This window comes from Platichthys flesus, chromosome 9 (genome assembly GCF_949316205.1).
Source record: "Platichthys flesus chromosome 9, fPlaFle2.1, whole genome shotgun sequence".
NCBI classification, from domain to species: Eukaryota; Metazoa; Chordata; class Actinopteri; order Pleuronectiformes; family Pleuronectidae; genus Platichthys; species Platichthys flesus.
Window position 1 is genome coordinate 14,635,077 of NC_084953.1, and position 18,640 is coordinate 14,653,716.

At 42.3% G+C, this 18,640-nt stretch overlaps 1 protein-coding gene across 2 annotated transcripts in view; it reads left to right on the forward strand.

Moving 5' to 3' along the window:
* The window catches only part of tle5 (TLE family member 5, transcriptional modulator), a 40,568-nt gene extending 34,899 nt beyond the window's left edge, over window positions 1–5,669 (forward strand). Inside the window, exon 7 of one of the 2 annotated variants that reach the window (XM_062395090.1) lies at window positions 1,082–5,669. In XM_062395090.1, the coding sequence (XP_062251074.1) occupies window positions 1,082–1,309 (228 nt within the window). In that variant the 3' untranslated portion in view covers window positions 1,310–5,669. The remainder of the gene's footprint in view (window positions 1–1,081) is intronic. The other variant, XM_062395091.1, reaches the window with a different exon arrangement.
* Window positions 5,670–18,640: the final 12,971 nt, after the last annotated feature.

Genomic DNA, 18,640 nt, shown 5'->3' on the forward strand with positions numbered 1-18,640 from the left:
AATGTCATCACAAAACAATTAAACATGTTATAAATACAGAATTTACATTACATGAGATTAAAATACATTACATCTTCACAAAATACAGACTGGGACTGTGCATGATTTGGCATTTTCAAATCTAAACAAATCTATTAAACCGGTAAGAGTTGCAGCTTTAGTTTTGAGTTCCAAAATTCTGGATCAGACCATTTCAAATCTACAGCTATAGCTACAATGCTTCATCATAGTGGCTGTAATAATAGCCAGCTACACTTACTTAATCCATTATCTGCCTTACGCTAGCTAGCCTTAGCTACTCCATCATTTTACTAGAGGTTTAGCCTTAGCTAGGCTATCTACTCCATCATTTCACTATGGGTCTAGTGTGTGCTAGCCTGACCTCTCTGTCATTATGATTCATGATTCACACAGTTGCCTCGCCATTTTGTTCCCGTCTGTGGCTTTAGATACAGAAGGTACAGGTTCACATAGAACTGAGAGAATCCAGTTATATCCATTTTCAAATTGTTGTCATTACCTTCTTGTAATAGTTGCTAATACCACCATATACATGTCACATATATCTGCAACATACAGAGCATTTGAGCTCCATTGTAAGTAAAGCTGATCTGTAGGTTGTAGGTTTCGACTGAGGAGACTCAGGCAGTTAGTCAGGATTGTGTTAAACATCAACCCACTGATGTGTCACCAGGTAGAGTGTGAGTACAGTGGTTCAAATTCAGTGGCTGTCTGTATATGAAAAGGAAAAGAGTGTGAGTGAGTTTCTTTTGTGTAATTGCCTATGTTAAATTTTTAGATTTTTAATTTTACTCTTTTTTGCTTAGTATAAATGCACAGTCCTGCAGATTTTCCATTTTCTACCGAGTATGTATTTTAACTATGACGTGAATTCCATCTGTCCCAGCTTGAACTCTCAGTGCTCTACCTCAGGCATTATATATTTAAACCCCAGTTGTGATGTATATGAGCTCCTTGCACTGCAGACTTAGCATTTCCTACAGTATCAGTGTTTTGAGGTGATTTGTGTGCTGTGTCTGCCCGGCTGTGCCTAAGTTGTGTCTGGTTGTCTTCCATGCAGCAGCAGCTCCAGGCTCACCAGCTGTCACAGCTCCAGGGCCTGGCCCTACCCATGACCCCCCTGCCTCTGGGCCTGAGCCAGCCATCCCTCCCCGCTGTCACCACCTCCTCCGGTCTCTTCTCCCTCTCCTCCCTGCTGGCCTCCCAAGCCCAGCTGGCCAAGGAGGAGAAAGCGTCACGCGAAGGAGTCGACAGCCATCGCGAGGAGGACGGAGACAAGTCTGATTAGATGGTTTCCAGTTCAGCTCTGTTTCTATCCAGAGACCTGAATCCAGAGATCTGAGCCCCCTTGGCCTACAGTCGCTCTCCTGGTCTCCCTCTATCTGACCTTAGCTATCATTGGCTTTAATCCCTTCACCATTTACCTGGATGTTTTTTATCCTCCCTTCTCTCTATCACATCAGTGTCTCTTTGTTGTATGCTGTGTCTTTTCTTTAATCTCTCTCTTTTTTTGTATGTAATACAACTTTGTTACTACCATGTTTTTTCTTTTTTATCAGGACTTTCTATATCGGTTGCTTCCTGCCGTCCTGTTGCTCTGTCATGTTTAGTTTCAGTTTTTTTTTTCACCATCCTTCTCTTCCTGTCCTCCCCCCCACCTCTTGCCTCTGCTCTGAGGGGGCTTGGACAGCACTGTCACACAGGACTGATCTATGGGAATGAACACGCAGTCCTGTAGGTGTTAAAACAAGCTAAATGTTAAACAGAGGGATTCTTTGGCGGGTTGTAAAAACTGTCGCGCACATCCCATCATTCCTACAAAACTCACTTTCCTAAGATATGGTCTCACAAAGCTTAATAGTGTTGATTTTTTTTTTTTGTGGCAGCTCACATTGCATGCATTTATTCAAACATAAAATCGGCCTGAGTTAACATTTGATGGATCAGAGAATTGTTTGAAAATTGCCTAATGCCCAAACTAAAGGGAGCGATAGACCTGTTGTTTTGTTTCCTACAGCTACCGTCACATTCTGACCTAAATTGTTTTAATAAGACCCCTCCAGAAAAATAGAGATTGTGTATAATCCTGAATTTATATGGAGAAAGGAAAAGCACCTTGTAAGAGCTAACCTCGTGCTGAGACCTGTCAGTCCAGATAACAAACCCACCGTAGTAAGTAATCCCCCCCCTATTTACGATCCTCCTCGCCTGACCCTGTGAGGTACGTCAGATAAATCCGCCCAGCACCTTAAATACAAGGCAACTTTTTTTTAATCAGACATTACAGAGAGCAGAGGTGGCAACAAAAATAACCGAGATGCCACTCATGCAACCGCCCCCCCACCACCCCTTTCATCTTTAACGTGCACTAATATTCGAGCAGACACTTGCAGGGAGAGAGCGTGCATGTTGTGTGTTTGACAGCAGAGGGCAGCGTGTGTCTTTGAAGAAGCGTCCTTCACGGGCTCAGGCTTGAGCTAAAAACAAGGACAGGACAGAGAGCAGGCAGTGTCACGAGGGCGGCGGCTTATTGACCCTCGCTGAGTGTACAAACTTAGTAAACAGAGACGAGACTGGAGACGTCGAAACTCTGCATGCAGTCCGTCCCAGTCTCTGTCATGAACCAGATCTTGAGGAGTAGCCTTTGGTCTATTTTAAGAAACATCTGTGTCCTCCCATTAAGATGGAAACATTGTCCCGCTGTACATTGAGATTCACTCAGTGCGTTTGGATTCACTTGAACACACAGGTCTGCCACGTATTTGACTAGCACAACATTGCACAGGTGATCTAACATTTTAATACGCCACTGAAATCTCCAAGATCTAACAATTCATATCAGACAGATGCAGCCCGGAAAGCTGCTTCGGCTCCGTCAGTCTCACCACCCTGCTCACCCACCCTGCTGTTTTCATTTATAATGTTACTCCGTCTGATTAGACCTCTCGTCAGGGGGAAGTTGAACGTGTCTACATGGACCCGCTGCACCAGTGTAAACATTATAGTGCCCTCAGTGGCCCAGTGGTCCGAACACAGGCCGTACAGTAGGTTTACAAGGCGTGTGAACTTTGAAGCATCTTCTTCCCTCACTTCCTGTCGTGTCTTCAATGTCTTACTTAGAACAAAAATGACCTAAATGTGCTAAATAAATATCCCACAACTTCAGAATTCAGTGCTCACTATAGAGAAGTTGCTCTTAAACATTCGTCCAAAAGTAAACGAAACAAAAAAGTTCCAAAGTAGTTTTTAGTGAAATGAGGGTAATTGTCGCCATGTAAATAAAACGTTTTCAATTGGGTTGAATCCATTTTCCACTGGTCATCATCACACACGGTGTAGTAACTCCACCTCCCCAGTTTGAGAACCACTCTAGAAAAACAACCTGATCTATGTGAAGGAGGGAGTGATTTCAGACAGTGTCTATGTACTTTTGAAATGATTGCAAGTTGAATTTACACATGATAGTGGAACGGATTGTTGATTCCCATGTTTATAAGTCAAGCTGTCAGTAAACAACAGAGGAACTGAAGAGTTGCGTGTTCTCTGTGAAGGTTACAAACACTGTGAATTGACGACATACCACTCTTTCCATTACATTTCAGCTTAATTAAAAAGGGCTTTGGTTGACACGAGGCATTTGGCTTTCAGGCATGAGTCTGATGTATTAAAGGTAAACGTCACACACGTCACACACATCAGTTTTCAGGGAAAAGACTCTTTCCCACTGTCTAAAACTTTAACTCTGACAACATGACGGCAGCAAAACATGTGCAACAAAACTACTGGTGGTGTGACGGAGCGTAATCTCCACATCATGTGAAACGGGGCATTCATTCATACTTTAGTCGTATGCACGAAGCAGTCAACAGGTGATACTCTGCCGAAAGACCAACCTTTCCATCGCCATGTCCAGTCAGTGCACGACGGCCATGTTGGACAACGATACGTGTTCCACATGTGAGTGCACTGACTTGAGAGACAGAGTCACGTGAGGAGGTCTAATCAGGCAACATGAGTGGAAACACGTGTGTGCTTGGGCACCTGTGTAAAAGCTATCCAGGAGCCAAGATGGCGCAGTCACATGTTTGAAAAGTTTGAAACAGGATGAAATTCACCAACACATTTCCAGCAGAGGAATCCTTAGTGGTATCGATCTTGTGACACTCTCGGTCCACAGAGGTGGTCGGACTTAGTGACGACTTGTGTTTGTATGATTGTTGATTTGACATGTTTTACACATACACACACATACACTTTCTCAGCCTCCCCTCTGTTCTAATGGCTTAAGGGTGAGTGAATGGATATGAAGAGTTTCATTCTCAAACTCTTTACACATGTTTAAACAATCTCTGGAAACAATGATGAAGCACATTTTATTGTTGACGTCACCTTTAAAACTGCTGATTCGTGTGCGAGTTTGACACAGTGGAAATTCAGGAAGCAAAAAAACCAACATCTCCATATAAAGGAATCTCAGAATGAAACCCTTTGTGTGTGTGAAAGTGTCTGTGGGACGATCCTGCAGCTTTGTGTGCGCTCGTGATCGAGGTGTGTGTGTCTAAACCGTTGTACAGGTTCGGCCGTCAGTGATAAACCACAGGAATGAAATGCATCGCTGTTCTTACAAACGCTTACATGCTCGTGAATTTAAGCTTGCGGCACATCGTCGTCCCATCTAGCCACATGCTGTATGTATCCAGCTACATACTGTACTTGTCGTAGTGATATGCAGCGCATGTAGACAAAGTGACACACACCCACACATAAGTGCATGTCTGCGGGGGAACTGAGTGATTTCTTTCTAGTGGAGACATTTTTTTTTAAAAAGAATGTTTGTTCCAGGTTTTTCTGTGATCAATGCACTTGGTGTCTTCTTTCTGTTTTTTTTTTTGTTTTGTTTTTTAAATCAGTTTTCTTTTCCTTTATATATTCGATATGAACTAGAACCAGAGTTACAAAGCTGACGTTATAAACATAGAAATGAGAATCTATGTATTTGTTAAGTAGTGGGAGGCGCTGGCCTCTGTATACAGTTATACATAGAAAGCTTTATGTGTATATGGCTGCATCCTCTCTTGTCTGTCCTTGATGATTCTTGTGCTATTGTGTTACAAACCTGATGTGACACCAGGGGGGAAACAACTGCAGTACGTTGACCTTTTTTTGCCCTTTGACCTCTTTCCCCCTCTCTGATCCCCCCACCCCACCCATCCCACCTCATCCCCCTTTACTCCCGCGCCACATTACCCCCCCCCCCCCAACCCAAACTTTTTGCCCCATAGCGTGAAGCATTGTAAGCGTTTTGAGCTTTGTAAAGGTCTTTTTTAAATACTTATTTTGTGTATAATGTAAAACCTGAAAGTGTGTACTTTGGCGGAAAAAAAAAATGTTTTTGTGTCTGGAACCATAGCTTCATTTAAACAAATAAACAACAACTACAACAAAAATAAACTATAAAAAAAAAGTACAACAAACATTTACTATAAATAATATGAAATGTTCTGCAGTAAAGAAGGACTTCTTGTGCCTTACAAATAAAGTCAATCAAATCATAAGAACCTGTTCTGCTTCTTCTTTTACTCTGTTTGAAATCTTTGTTGAGTGAACTCTGGTTACATTTTGTACTGTAAATGAATGATCAGATTATATTACCCGTTTCACTATTTCATTTTATATTAACTCTATGATGCATTTAACTTGTCTTACCTCTTTATACAGATTTTTTTTTTGACAACAGACCAAATAAGATCTTAGATTCTTGACTCTCTCTTATCATTGGTGTCACAGTATTGATGGATCACTCTAGATGTAAGTTTTCTAAGCTGTCACAGTTGAAAAGTGATAACATAAGTTCTCTGTTTCTAGCTGATGTGCAGTAAAAGGATTTAAAGCCATTCAATCAAAACACAATTTATCCGTTATAGTTCCCATAGAAAGTTTCCTGCCTCGTCTAATGTAAACCTCTCGTCCTGTGGCTGCTGAACTTCCATAAGCAAGAAAACAAAATCATTTTGTTTTAACTTCTACTTTTACTTGCTGCACAACCGCAAAACGTGTTTCTTGTTGCCTAATGAAAATGAATGGAAAGTTTCACAGAGCACATTGCTTATAACAAAGTATGTTTTGGTGGTAAACGTGTGCAGATTCTTTTAAATAATTGTAACAATTATCTCGGAATCAACAATTGTTGTAGAGAACATGCAATGCATAACAGATCCAAACATCCCTGCAGAGATTCAGACTGAAACCTGCGTGATCTGGATTAAACAATTCTCAGACGGTGTCTCGAGATAAAACTGAATTCACACATCAGATAATCGGATTTTTACAAGATTTACTTGGCGACCAAAACGTTTGCTCAAGAAACGATTTCAGATCCTTTAGTTTAATGATTTTGTCTAATTGACAATTAATCAACAGGAAGGATGACTTTCTGCCGCCGGAGGGCCCCTGCAGTTCACAGCTCAGCCACCAGGAGGAAGTGTTGATTTACGTTTAGCAGCACCTGCACTGTGAGGTGAGTACAGCAGGTACGGCCATGAAATATCCCCACATGTGCTCCAGTGCGTGAGCGCGCGCGCGTGGGTGTGGTGTGTTGGAGGTTTGACGCACGTTCACCCATATGTTGTGGGCCACGGCCAGTATTGTGCAAGTTTACACCTCTCATGAACTAGTTCAAATTTCAGTTCATACAAGTAAACATGAATAGTTCACGTTCATAGTTCACCATTTAAATTCTGAACTAGTTCATAGTTCAGTTCATGTCATAGTTTTAAGGTGGAAAGTGAGAATGAAAGACTTAACTTGTTAAAGAAAACCTTATCCATCACTACCCCTTGCCTTTACTGTCGGAATCTTTATCAGACAGTGTGTAAAAATCTTGCCATCTGTATAGGAGAGCGAGAGCTGTTGTGTTGCCGGTATGGCCTGCCCCTTTAAGGAAAGTTTGTAGTGTGTGACGTAGTGCACCAGTGTATTGTGGGTAAAGACGCTAAAAGTGTGTGTATAACGAGAAGTGACGGACCATCTAGAGGTGATGCGAGTGTTGCTCCTGCTGTATATCCGAGAACTAGTGTGGCCGCATTCCAACTAAAGAAACATCTCCTCCTCCTTATTCACGGAGCGGAGTGGACGGCTGGTTACCGGCCAGACAGCGAGCTAAGATAACCAGTGACAGGGGCGGCACCTGGTACAGGCGACATAGGAGACTAATTTATCATGACGTGAAACATGCAATTTAAAACAATACATGAAGTCACACCATCATTCTCTTGCCCCGGGGACGCACCGGAGGTAGAAGCGCTGCGAAAAGCGGTCCGCTTCCTTTCCTCGCCCATGTTAAATACTTTGGCTGTTCGCACCGGGAAGAACCGGGAGGCTCCGCGGCCGCACACACACACATTATCTCCTGTGAATACCAGCATCATTTACCCATGAACCAGCGCGGAGAAATGATGATGATGATGAAAAATTAAATATAAAAAAAATATATATAAAAAAATTATATTAAAAATTAAATTAAATAAAAAAAAAAAGCTGCGCGCACATCCTGCGCAGTAGCCCATTGCGCACATGCTGCGCAGAAGTCTACTGCGCACATCTGCGCAGAAGCCCATTGCTCACATGCTGCAGAAGCCCATTGCGCACATGCTGCGCAGAAGCCTACTGCGCACATCTGCGCAGTAGCCCACTGCACACATTCTGCGCAACAGAAGCCCATTCGCAGTTTTTTATTTTTTTCAATTACATTTTTTTCCCTTTTCTTATTTTTTTTTTTATATTTAATTTAGTTAAATTTATTTCTATGTTTATATTTTGCAATTAATAAGTGATATCCCACCAATTTTAAAGTTCAATATATTTCTGGCTTAAAGACAGGAAGGAGTGGGATGCAAACTCAGGTCCATCTGTTGGAGAATGGACGCTCTACCAACTACGCCACACCACCTGATGACTGCCATGAAGAACTAAACGCTTTAAGTGGATGGCCATATTATCATGTGGGTGTGTCATGTTATGCTGCTTTTGATAAACACTTCAGAGAAAATATTTTGTACTTTACTACATGTATTTGACAGCCTTACTTAAAAGTTACTTTTAGATTTTTGCCTTTTAGATACTGGATGATTGTTAGAGAATAACCCAGTACGTTTTCCAACCTTGACTATGAATTTTTATTTTTTTTTATTTTTTACATCACAGTCTGCTGTGATGTCCTGAGGCTGCCCCCTGCTGGCTGCTGGGTTCCTCTGCTGCTCTTAGCTTGGTTTGTGCAGCTTGTGATTAACTAAAGTTGTCCATAAAAGAAAATCTTTAATATCCTTCAAGGGCAATTTGATATTCAACCACCAATCAGTGCACGACAAAAATAAACAAATAGAAACAATGTAAATAAAACACAATATAAAAACCCTATAGACTAAGTAGCAGAGGAAAATTAGCTTTTAATAAATGAATTGATAAGTCGACCAACAGAAAATTACCCGTCAACTATTTAGATATTATCGAAACATTTCATTCTACTTTTAATTTCCTGTTGTGATTCTAATAATTATTAATGTTGGTGACATTTCCTTGACAAATGGGTGGAGGTTTTATTACCTCTGCTAAGGTGGTTATGTTTTCATCTCTGATTTGTCAGTCAACAGGTTTATGTAATAAACTACTGGACCAATAACCACACAACTTGTTAGAAGGAAGCTGCATGGATCAGAGATGAACCTATACGGCTCTGTTGAGCTCTACTGAGTGCCAGTCTAGTGAATGAATCTGGAATCATCTCTCAAAAAGCATTTCCCCATAGGATTTGTAGTGTGAAGCTAGTGAGGTGTTTTATAAAGATGTGATCGAAAACGTCAGAACAGGTGAATCCACTTTATTTTCAGCATGAACAGAAAAAAAGGAGTTTCATTTCACAACAGTTCCTCATAGAAGCATGCTGCATACAAAGAGATGTATAAAAAACCTATACATTTTGGCAGCATAGTAGGAACATTATAGACTGCGGTTAGAGTCAAAGATGAATCAAAAGATTAAATTAACAAGGTGCACAATTCAGAAAGCACCGCAAAGTAGAGGAGGAGAAGAAAGAACAATATAGAAGTAAGAATCACCCCGATTGTGGACATCATTAATGTTTATTTGTGTCGACATGACATGATATGCTATCAGAACAGGACTCTTTTGATATATTTTATTGTATACTTTTATTGTTTTTTATAGCTTACAAATTTGTCTGCCTGTGTGTGCATCTGTTTACCGTTCAAAAGTTCTTGGGGATGCATGACAGTTTGCGTGTGTTTGTTGGGGGGCGCCAATTTTAAATCTCGCCTCGGGCGCCAACATTACCAGGGCTGGCCCTGACCAGTGAGCTGAGCTCCCAACTACGGTTAGGAGCCGGGAACTGGCCAGAGAAGAAAACACTTGGAAAACGTTGCTTGATTGGTCTGCATATGTGTGCCATGAGTGATGGGTAATGTAGTGCGAAGTCAAGTTAGTTGGTTTAGGTTAAGCTACATCGTGGACATTTTAAGGGCACTGAGCAACGACATGGTGAAAGCATTCGATTTAGACAGCGTCTCTCCTGAGGAGAAAGTATTGAGATGTCCAAAGCGTTAGTGAACAGGTAGGAGTGAGGCACGTGACAATTCTAGGCCAATGGCTCTCGGGTTTTGTGGGATGGCAGGCTCTCATTGGCTGATGAGTTGGCATATCAAGGGTGAATGAGGAAGGGGAGTAAAGAATACAATGGTGGATGATAGGAGTGTCAGAGTTACGAACAAGAAGTGTTTCATGTTCGCTGGACTTTAACAAAGTTGAACACAAAGAGCGAAGTTTCCTGTTGTCTATACGCGAGGACGCTACAATATGAACGTGTTCACCGCTCAAATTCATTATTTGTCATTGAGTTGCGTTCAGTTAATCGTTCTCATAAAAGTGAACGTGTTCAATGAACGCGTTATTTTGCGTTCGTTCATGCACAACACTGGCCACGGCTTGTTTGGCACCTGTTTATAATCTTGATTTGTGTGTTAGGTCTGAGACATACGTTTGTTGTTGCACACACACACACACGCACACACACACTTATGCAGTTGTTTTTTTCGGTGTGAGTGTGAGTGACAGCAGGTCTTTGCTTTTCTTCTTAATTTCCTCCTCTGTCTGTCTGCTTTCTCCATGTTTCCCCTTTGTGTGTGTGTGTGTGCGTGTGTTTGTGTGTGTGTGTGTGTTTGGCGATAGAAAAGAGAAGAGAAAAGCTTGCGAAACCTCAGAGCTCCTTTGGTTGCAGCCCTCCTCCTCTCCTCCTCCTCTCCTCCTCCTCTCCTCCCGCTCCCTACAGACAGCTCTGGATCTGACACTTAAATAAATATGAAAGTGCCCTATTTCTTCTCTTTCTGTCTGAGGATTCGCTCTCCCCTCACGAGCAGTGACACACAAGCAGCAGCAGCAGCAGCAAAGGTAGGTTTTCTCTGATCCACTTCTTCTTCTTTTTCAACCCATTCGAGCCTCTGGAAGAAGATAAAGTTCCACCATCAAATCTGGTTTCATTTAAAGGAAAAACACTGATGATGATTCTACGTGTCTCTCACTTTCAACAGGTGAACTGATAATAATTATAACAACGCAGCTCATTCTGGGACATGGGAATCCTTTGTGGTCCAAAAATGAGATTGATGGACTGATGTAATGATCGGGTACTTGAACTCTCCAGACCCCTTCCCGAGGGCTGGATGGGAGAAATCAAATGCCTGAGTCCGTTTTTCTTCTCCTGCCAGCACCCTGGTTCAAAATATCCAAGTGACAACACACCAGGAGAAACTCAAGAGACTTCAGAGCGTTGATGATGTTTCAGACGTGAAACTAGAAGAACACAACTGACTGGGGAGGAATGAGAGGAGTCATACACACAGGAGAGGCTGATGAACATGTCAGCTTGGAGAGACGACTCCACTTGGGAGCTTTTTATTGATAAGGGCACACTCCAGGCTTTTATGTGCTGTAAACAACAACACCGTGACTTGCTGCTGGAATCTCAGCTTCACGTTCATCCTCCTGCTCTGCTCAGACAGCACCTCCTCACCTCAACGCTCCGGAGGTTCTCCTGGAGAATCCGACAGGTCACTTAACTATTGAGGAAATCCAGAAACACAACGAGAGGGTTTATTCCAGACTTTATTTTTTAAAAATCTACAGAAAAACATCGGTAAAGAAAAGCCGTATCTCATTTTCACACCAAGGCCATAAACACCGTGATGAGGTCACAACAGGAGCTCCACACTCACATTTCATATATTTCTCAGAGCAGCATTTACCGTTCACTCCACACCTCTCACTATGTTCCTCCATTGCTCCTGCTTCCCCTCCACCAGCATCCCCATCGCTCCTGTGGCCTCGCCGGCTCCAGCTCTGTTCTCTCTCACTGGGAAGTTCAAAGCTTCAGTTTTCAGCGTTGGACATTTTCTGAAGAAACGTGATGATCGTGAGGCGACTGAAGATGAAACCACAGATTTAAAGAAAGTGTTGGAGTGAATAGCACATGATGAACGTTCAGAGTACACAGCTCTGTTTCTGTGTTTGTTTGTGTGTGTGTGTGTGTGTGTGTGTGTGTGTGTGTGTGAGAGAGAGACACTATGATGAGTCTGAGAGAGACAGAAAGAGGGAGCGAGCGACAGAGAGCAAGAAGCGTCTTGATTAATCATGATTGACTCATTCAGAGCCCACTCGTCTTTTCTCCCTCGCTCCCTCGCTCCCCCTCTCCTTTATGGCTTGATTACGGGGATGTGCTCCATCTCTCATTACCTCCCCTCCTAAATCCCTCCTTCTTCTTTTCTCTCTCTCTCCCTCTCTCTCTCTCTCTCCATCCATCCCGCTCCTCCACCCCCGCCCCCCGCTGCGCCGGTTTATTCATCCGTCGCCGGGAAAAGAGGAGGCTGTCAATCTCCGTCTGCCGCCTCTCCATCCTCTCTCACCCGCCGCATGTCCCTTCATCCATCCCTCCCTCCATCCATCTACATCCCTTATCCATCACTCTCCTTCATCCTCTTTTTCTCTCAGTTTCACTCGTTCCTGTCACTTTGAGACTCTTGCATATAAATGTCTGCCCATCTCTCCTTTCAAAGACTTCCTCTATTTATCTCCATTCGCCCTCTTGTTGTTCTTCTCCTCCTCTGCATTCTGTCGCTCCCTGCATGTGTGTCAGGCACAAAAATGAGGAAAAAAAGTGAATAAACAAATTTGATTTCCCATTCCGGCTGTCACAGTCTCTTCCTCTCCCCCCATTTGTCTCTCTCTCTCTCCACCCCCCCCCCCCTCTCTCTCTCTCTCTCTCTCTCTCTCGCTCTCGCTCTCTCTCGCTCTCTCTAGGCCTCAGCTGGAGGAGCAGTCTGAGCCGACACAGCTTCGTCTGATACAGATGCTCCCAGAGATGCACCATGGGAAACTGTCTTTTTGCCCGCTTTTCTAATCTTGTCTTCTCTCTGTACTGTTACACACACACACACACACACACACAGTATTCTCAGTGCGTTTCGGGGCGTGTGTGTAAGTGTGCACATATTTATTTGTGTGTGTGTGTGTGTGTGTGTGTGTGTGTGTGTGTGTGTAAACAGAGAGAGGGATGAGACCTATTCAAGCTTTAATGGAGTCTTCTGAGATACAGCCCTTGCTTGTCGTCCTCCTTCACTGACCTTCCTCATCTCCCTTTTCCTCTCTCTGATATTTTAATCTTTTTGTAATTTCACTCTCTCACGCTCTCTATGTTCCCTTCTCTCCTCCTCTCTCCTCTTCTCTTTGCTCATTTTCTATTCTCTTCATCAGCTCACCCCATTTCTCTCACTCCTCTTTTTTTCGGTTTGTCTCTCATCTCCCATCCCGCCTTCACGTTTGACTCATAACCGCTCTCGTCTAATCTCTATTAGTCACTGTCTCCCTCCGTCGCTTGGTTCAGTCCCCCAGTCTCTCCTTCTACCCTCCATTGACTTTGATTCTTTCAACAGATGCCTTACCGTTTTCATTTTCCTGTCTTTCGCTCCTACTTTCTTTCAAGGACAACATTACCTGATGAAATTATTCGCACCTTCTCCCTTCTTTTGCCGAACCCTTGGGTAAAACATGTGAAGTACGAGTTTGAGACAATTTGACAGATTAACACCAGGACTTGTTGAGTGTAGCGTTGTTGAGTTCGGCACAAAGATGGAGAACCATCAGGAGGCAGACTGCAGTTAAGATGGACGACATGTCTCGACTTTCTCTCGTTGTACAACAATTGAGCCGGTATGTGTAGTTTACAGCTGCTGTCTTGCACTTTTGACATCACCTGGAGAAAGGAGACAAATAATCTCACTTCTCTAAACGTTGAACTGCTCTTTTAACCTCCGACAGCTCAGGATGGATGTTGAGAAGTTCTTTCTCTCACTTTAATAACAACTAAACAGATTTCCTCTTCAGCCCACATTGCCTATTTTTTCCTCCAATTCAATTCATCTGTGATGTTTTTGTTTCTTTTTTTCCTCTCTCTCTCTTCTTTTCTCTCCCTCCCTCTCTCTCTCTGCATGTCTATAGTCTCTCTCGTCCCACACTGGTAATGTCGTTCAGTGTAGTGCCCTCCCCTGTGTGGTTAGTGGGCTGTTACCCAGCTGCCTCTGATACTTCCTGCCTGTCACTTCCAATCCTGGTGACAACACGCCTAAAACACACACACACACACACACACACGCTCACACACGCTCACATACGCTCACATACATTGCCTTTTACACACCATTAGGAACATTATATAGTCGCCTGTCCAACAGATTTGTACAAACATTCACTCAATATTTTCACCGACACACACGTTTGTAAAAACATTTGTGTATTAGTTATACACACACACACAGACGTACAAAGACACAACCTTATTGGTGACACTTGAACACATACAGGCAGTCATACATGCACACATACAGGCGTGTATACATATGCCTGTATACACATGCATACAAACACACACACACACACAAACACACACACACACTACTGGCATAGCGGTGGAGTAGACTTCCCATTGCTCAAAGCCAAATTCATTCAACAAGGACTCCCCCCCTTCTCTTTCTCTCTCTTTCTCCCTCTCTCTCTCTCCCCCCTCTCACTGTCTCTCTTCCTCTCCCCAGCTCTATTTGTAGCCTGCCTTCCCCTCGTCTTCCTCCTCCTCCTCCTCCTCCTCTTCGTCTCCTGCTGCCTTCCTTTCCTACTCATCTTCTTCCTCCTCCCTTCCCATTTATCTGTAACTCCCTCTCGTTCTCTGATTATATGAAACAGTTTATGATTAAACACTAAATTTATTTACAGGCGACAACCCTGTGAGCTGTATATATATATAAAAAACCCGGTGTATTTTCCCCTTTAAGGTAATGTGGAGATTTCAGGTACATGAGCTTGAAGACATATGGACATCTTTGGCTCTGTAAAGAAAAGTGAATAGAAAAAATTATATACAGACATTTATTATCCACTGACATTAGAACTTTAATAGTATGTATGTATGTGTAATACATGTATATATGAATGTATGTATGCAGGTGAGACATGCAGGGTATGTAATACATGTATGTGACTTTTGGGGTAAAACTGCAGATATCTCACATATTTCTTGGCTTTGATCAAGTCACAGACAACAAGTCAAGTTGTTTTACCAGATGTTAATAATCAATGACCTCAGCGGAAAAAGACCATCATTCTAATCCAATATCCAATAATCACATGAGGAAAAATCCAACCCAGAGGAGGAGGACTTCACTGACATCAGCCCTGGTAACAACAAACACAATTCAGTACATTTTGAGTAAAGGTTCTTACTTGATAAACTTACTAATATACTTAGCTATCATAAACTGTAATACTGGATACTGTCCATGTCCCATCCACCAACATGTAGGAGGCCTGATATACATGACATGTACTGCAGCCAGCCACCAGGTGGTAATGGAGGTCTTTGACTTCACTTTAGGGGAGCTGTCATGTCTTCCATCTTTATAATCAGTCAATAATATAATTTAATAACAGAAAAAGTTACACTAATCTTCTGTTGATATTCTTGGAAACATAACAAATGTCAACTGACAAGTTCTTAACCAAAAAGCATGGGCAGATTGTTATATTATATAAAGTACCAGATGATAGTTAAAGAGTACATACAGTATGTATTACATTATATATTTTCTTCACACTCCTCTTCCTGTCACTCTCTCTGTTTTTCTTGCCATAACTGTATTCCTGCTGTGTCATTGATGGTCAGATCAGGCTCTGTGAAGGGGAAGTGTTTATTTTCTTGGGGGCCCTGCAGAGCTCAGTTCCCAGCCCCAAACTGGAGATTAAAATCCAGGGATCACTGGTGCGATTTGGACTTTGTAACGGCCTGATCGTGGAGCTGAAGTCGACTAAAACCATGTCAATGTTTTAATCACTTCCACAAGTCAATCATTGATGCTGTCAGATCTCACTGTTGGCGTTTTGCAGTGCTGCTGTCTTACTTTCCATTTTTTTCCCTGTTATGAATAAAGAAATAGAAAGACCTATGTTATATTTTTTTGTTGACTTATTCAAAATGTTTCCAACAATGTTCAAACCCAGAAAAATTCCCATTTAATATCTACAGCATGCTTTATGCTTTGACCTTCTCTGCTTCGATCTCTAGGGCAAATGGCAGCCAGTTAGCCAGTTAACCAGTTAGCCAGTTAGACAGTTAGACAGTTAGACAGTTAGACAGATGGCTTTTTTTTCATTATGGATAACAATTATTCATTAACTTTTCTGGCATAACAGGAATAAAACTGGATGACTTCATCTGTGAACATGATGTGCACATGATTTGTGTCCCATTTGCCAGAGAGTAAGAGAGCTAAATAAGCCTTAGCAAAACCGTGTGTCAACCAAAGGTGGCACAATTAGTTTTTTTTTCATGGTTTGGCCATATTTATCATTTACCAGATGGGCCGCTTTAGGTTCACTTCCAGGTAACACCTTACCTAGAGCGCTGCATGTTGGAAAATAGGGCTCACGTTTGTTTTGGTTTGGGAAGATACAGATACACATGAATGACCTTCTATGTGCAGCGAAGATGTGATCATGCTTAAGGTATTGTTGACATGTATGATATGTGTCAACAGTTCATTGGTTGACTGGGCCCATCTGCTTCGTCAATCCAGCCCAGCTCCCCAGGCCTACCTGTATCCCCCATATGCCCCGGCTCTGTCGAGTTGGCACTGTTGTTTCTGGAAAGCACTTTCATCCGGATCCTCATCACTAATTCATCGGCATGCGACCTCCATCCATCAGCGCTAGCTCAAGTATGAAAACACCTCGGGCTATCTTACAACATTAGTGGCCTGGCTTCCTCCTCACGCCATCAAATCCACTCTGCTTATTTTCTTTTTCTCTTATATACCTACAAAAAAAAAACCTCCTCCTCCCCTATCTCACTTCGACTCTCTTGTTCGATTTCTCTTCAGCCACATCTCAGTCGTCTGCCTCTCATATTTAAACTTTTACCTCCGTCTTTCTTTTGTCCACTTCTTTCATTCAAAGCCGTCCTCATGTTGCCAATGACAAGATAATGGTCTTCTTGTAGTTAGCCTCCTAAACACATTCGTGCTAATTGTTAAATCGTCGGTTACACAAATAATTTCCAACCGAAACTTTGCACATTGTTTTTTTTCTTCTTTGTTTTGCATTTTGTTAATTATACGACTCTTCTCCTGTTCATGAATGAAAGTGACACTTTCAATCTGAACTGCTGCGATTTACCTTTTTTTTTTACTCCAATTTTCAGTGTCTTTTGAACGATCTTTTTTTTCCTGCAGCACTTCTGTGATTCAGACTTTTGTATGACTTCATAAATACATGGCTGTCGGGCTGAAAAGTGTTAGCTTCGCTCAATTGCTGGAATGCTGATTCTTTGTTGATACAGGTGTTTTCAGCTGTCATCTGCGATATGCTACCCGCTGTTAACTTCTCCAGTCGCCATCCCAAACCTTCAATTTGTGTCTGTCCACGCTGGTTCTTATCCACACTAGCACAGAGGCCGTTGAGGTGTCAGTTGGGCGGCTGGTTGATGTAACAATTTGTACAGACTGAAATACCTCATTGAGATTCACTACAAACATTCATGGTTCTCAGAGGATGAACCCTAATGATTCTGATGATTCCCTGAGTTCTCTCCTAGCAGCAACACAAGGCTGACGTTTTAGGTTTTTCCATGACATGTAGGATCAACGTTCATGTCGCCCTCAGGATGAATTTCATAACTCTGGTAGACTCCTGATGTCTCATCAGCAGTTCAGAAATGTAAAGAAAAATATCTCAAAACTTCCACAGATAAAAGGAGGGTATTTTTAAGATCTCTGAGCAGGGTCATGGTCATTTATTCATCTGCTGCTGTCAGGTCCGGATGGTTTCAAAGGGGCCTATGTTGAGTGTCTCCATCAGTGGTGTGTCACGCCCACTGAGCATCTGCTGACCAGGTTGATAAGTGGACAAAATGGGGATCAAACTAGAGCAACCAACTTCCTGTAGCACAGAGGATCCCATATGTGTCTCTCTGCACCTCCCTAAAAGTTTTACAGTAACAGGCTTCACTTTTTCTAGGTAGAATCCAGATTGGTAAATTTGACTAGACTTTAAATTTGGAACAGAGGAGCTCTGAAAGTTATATGGAGATATTCTCCAGATCACTGGCAGCTCTCACCATCAGGTCAGTGTTAACACTTTTCCAGTTTCTATTTTCGTCTTCTTTGATTCTTACTACACTGTCCTCTTCGGTGTCGGCGCTGGCTCTGTCATTATTAACATACTGACCTAGGAAACGTTTTCTTATTCTGTAATGCACTGGGTGGGAAGGTGATCGTAAAAAAGGTGCAATTCCAGCCGTTCAATAAGCACTGTGGCAAAGACAATGAAAATTAGTGTACCATCAAATTAGTGTACCATCAAATTAGTGTACCATCAAAATGATTTTAAATCCCTTATTTTAAGATAAAATTCAACATATTCATGAGACAATGACCTTATTCACCACACTGCTGAGTTAAGATTAAAGCTGAAAACTGCATTTTACTCATAGTGATTTTGATTATGTTTGATTTTTTATTAACATCTTGATGAAGTGAGCAGTAAGAAAAAAATGTGTAAACGTAACGCAGCTCCATGTATTTGTAACTCTGTGATAAACCAAAACTAAACCACATATTAAGTAGTTTTTTAGCCTTTTCAAACCCAGTAGTTTCAACATGAGACTTACACTGGTAGCATGTGCGTGGATATGTAGCATTGTTGGTCACCTGAGCAGTATAACATGGAGTACATGGGGATGGCTATATGAATTGAATCGTTGCTGCACAGTGAGTCTGCTGCCAGCTGAATTACTCAGATGTCATTAGTAAATCGAGTCGGCTTCAGACAGACAGGGAGAAGACGGAAAGCTAAATTATTTAGGAAATGCTTAACTTGGGCTCCTGGTCTGTGTAAATGTCTTTTTCCTTCCAATCTGCATTTCTGCTTGTGTGCCGTCTTTTTTTCCCTCCATCGTCAGTCCGTTCTCACCTCCTCAGCTGAACTTCATCCCTCTATTCCAACCTTCTTCCTC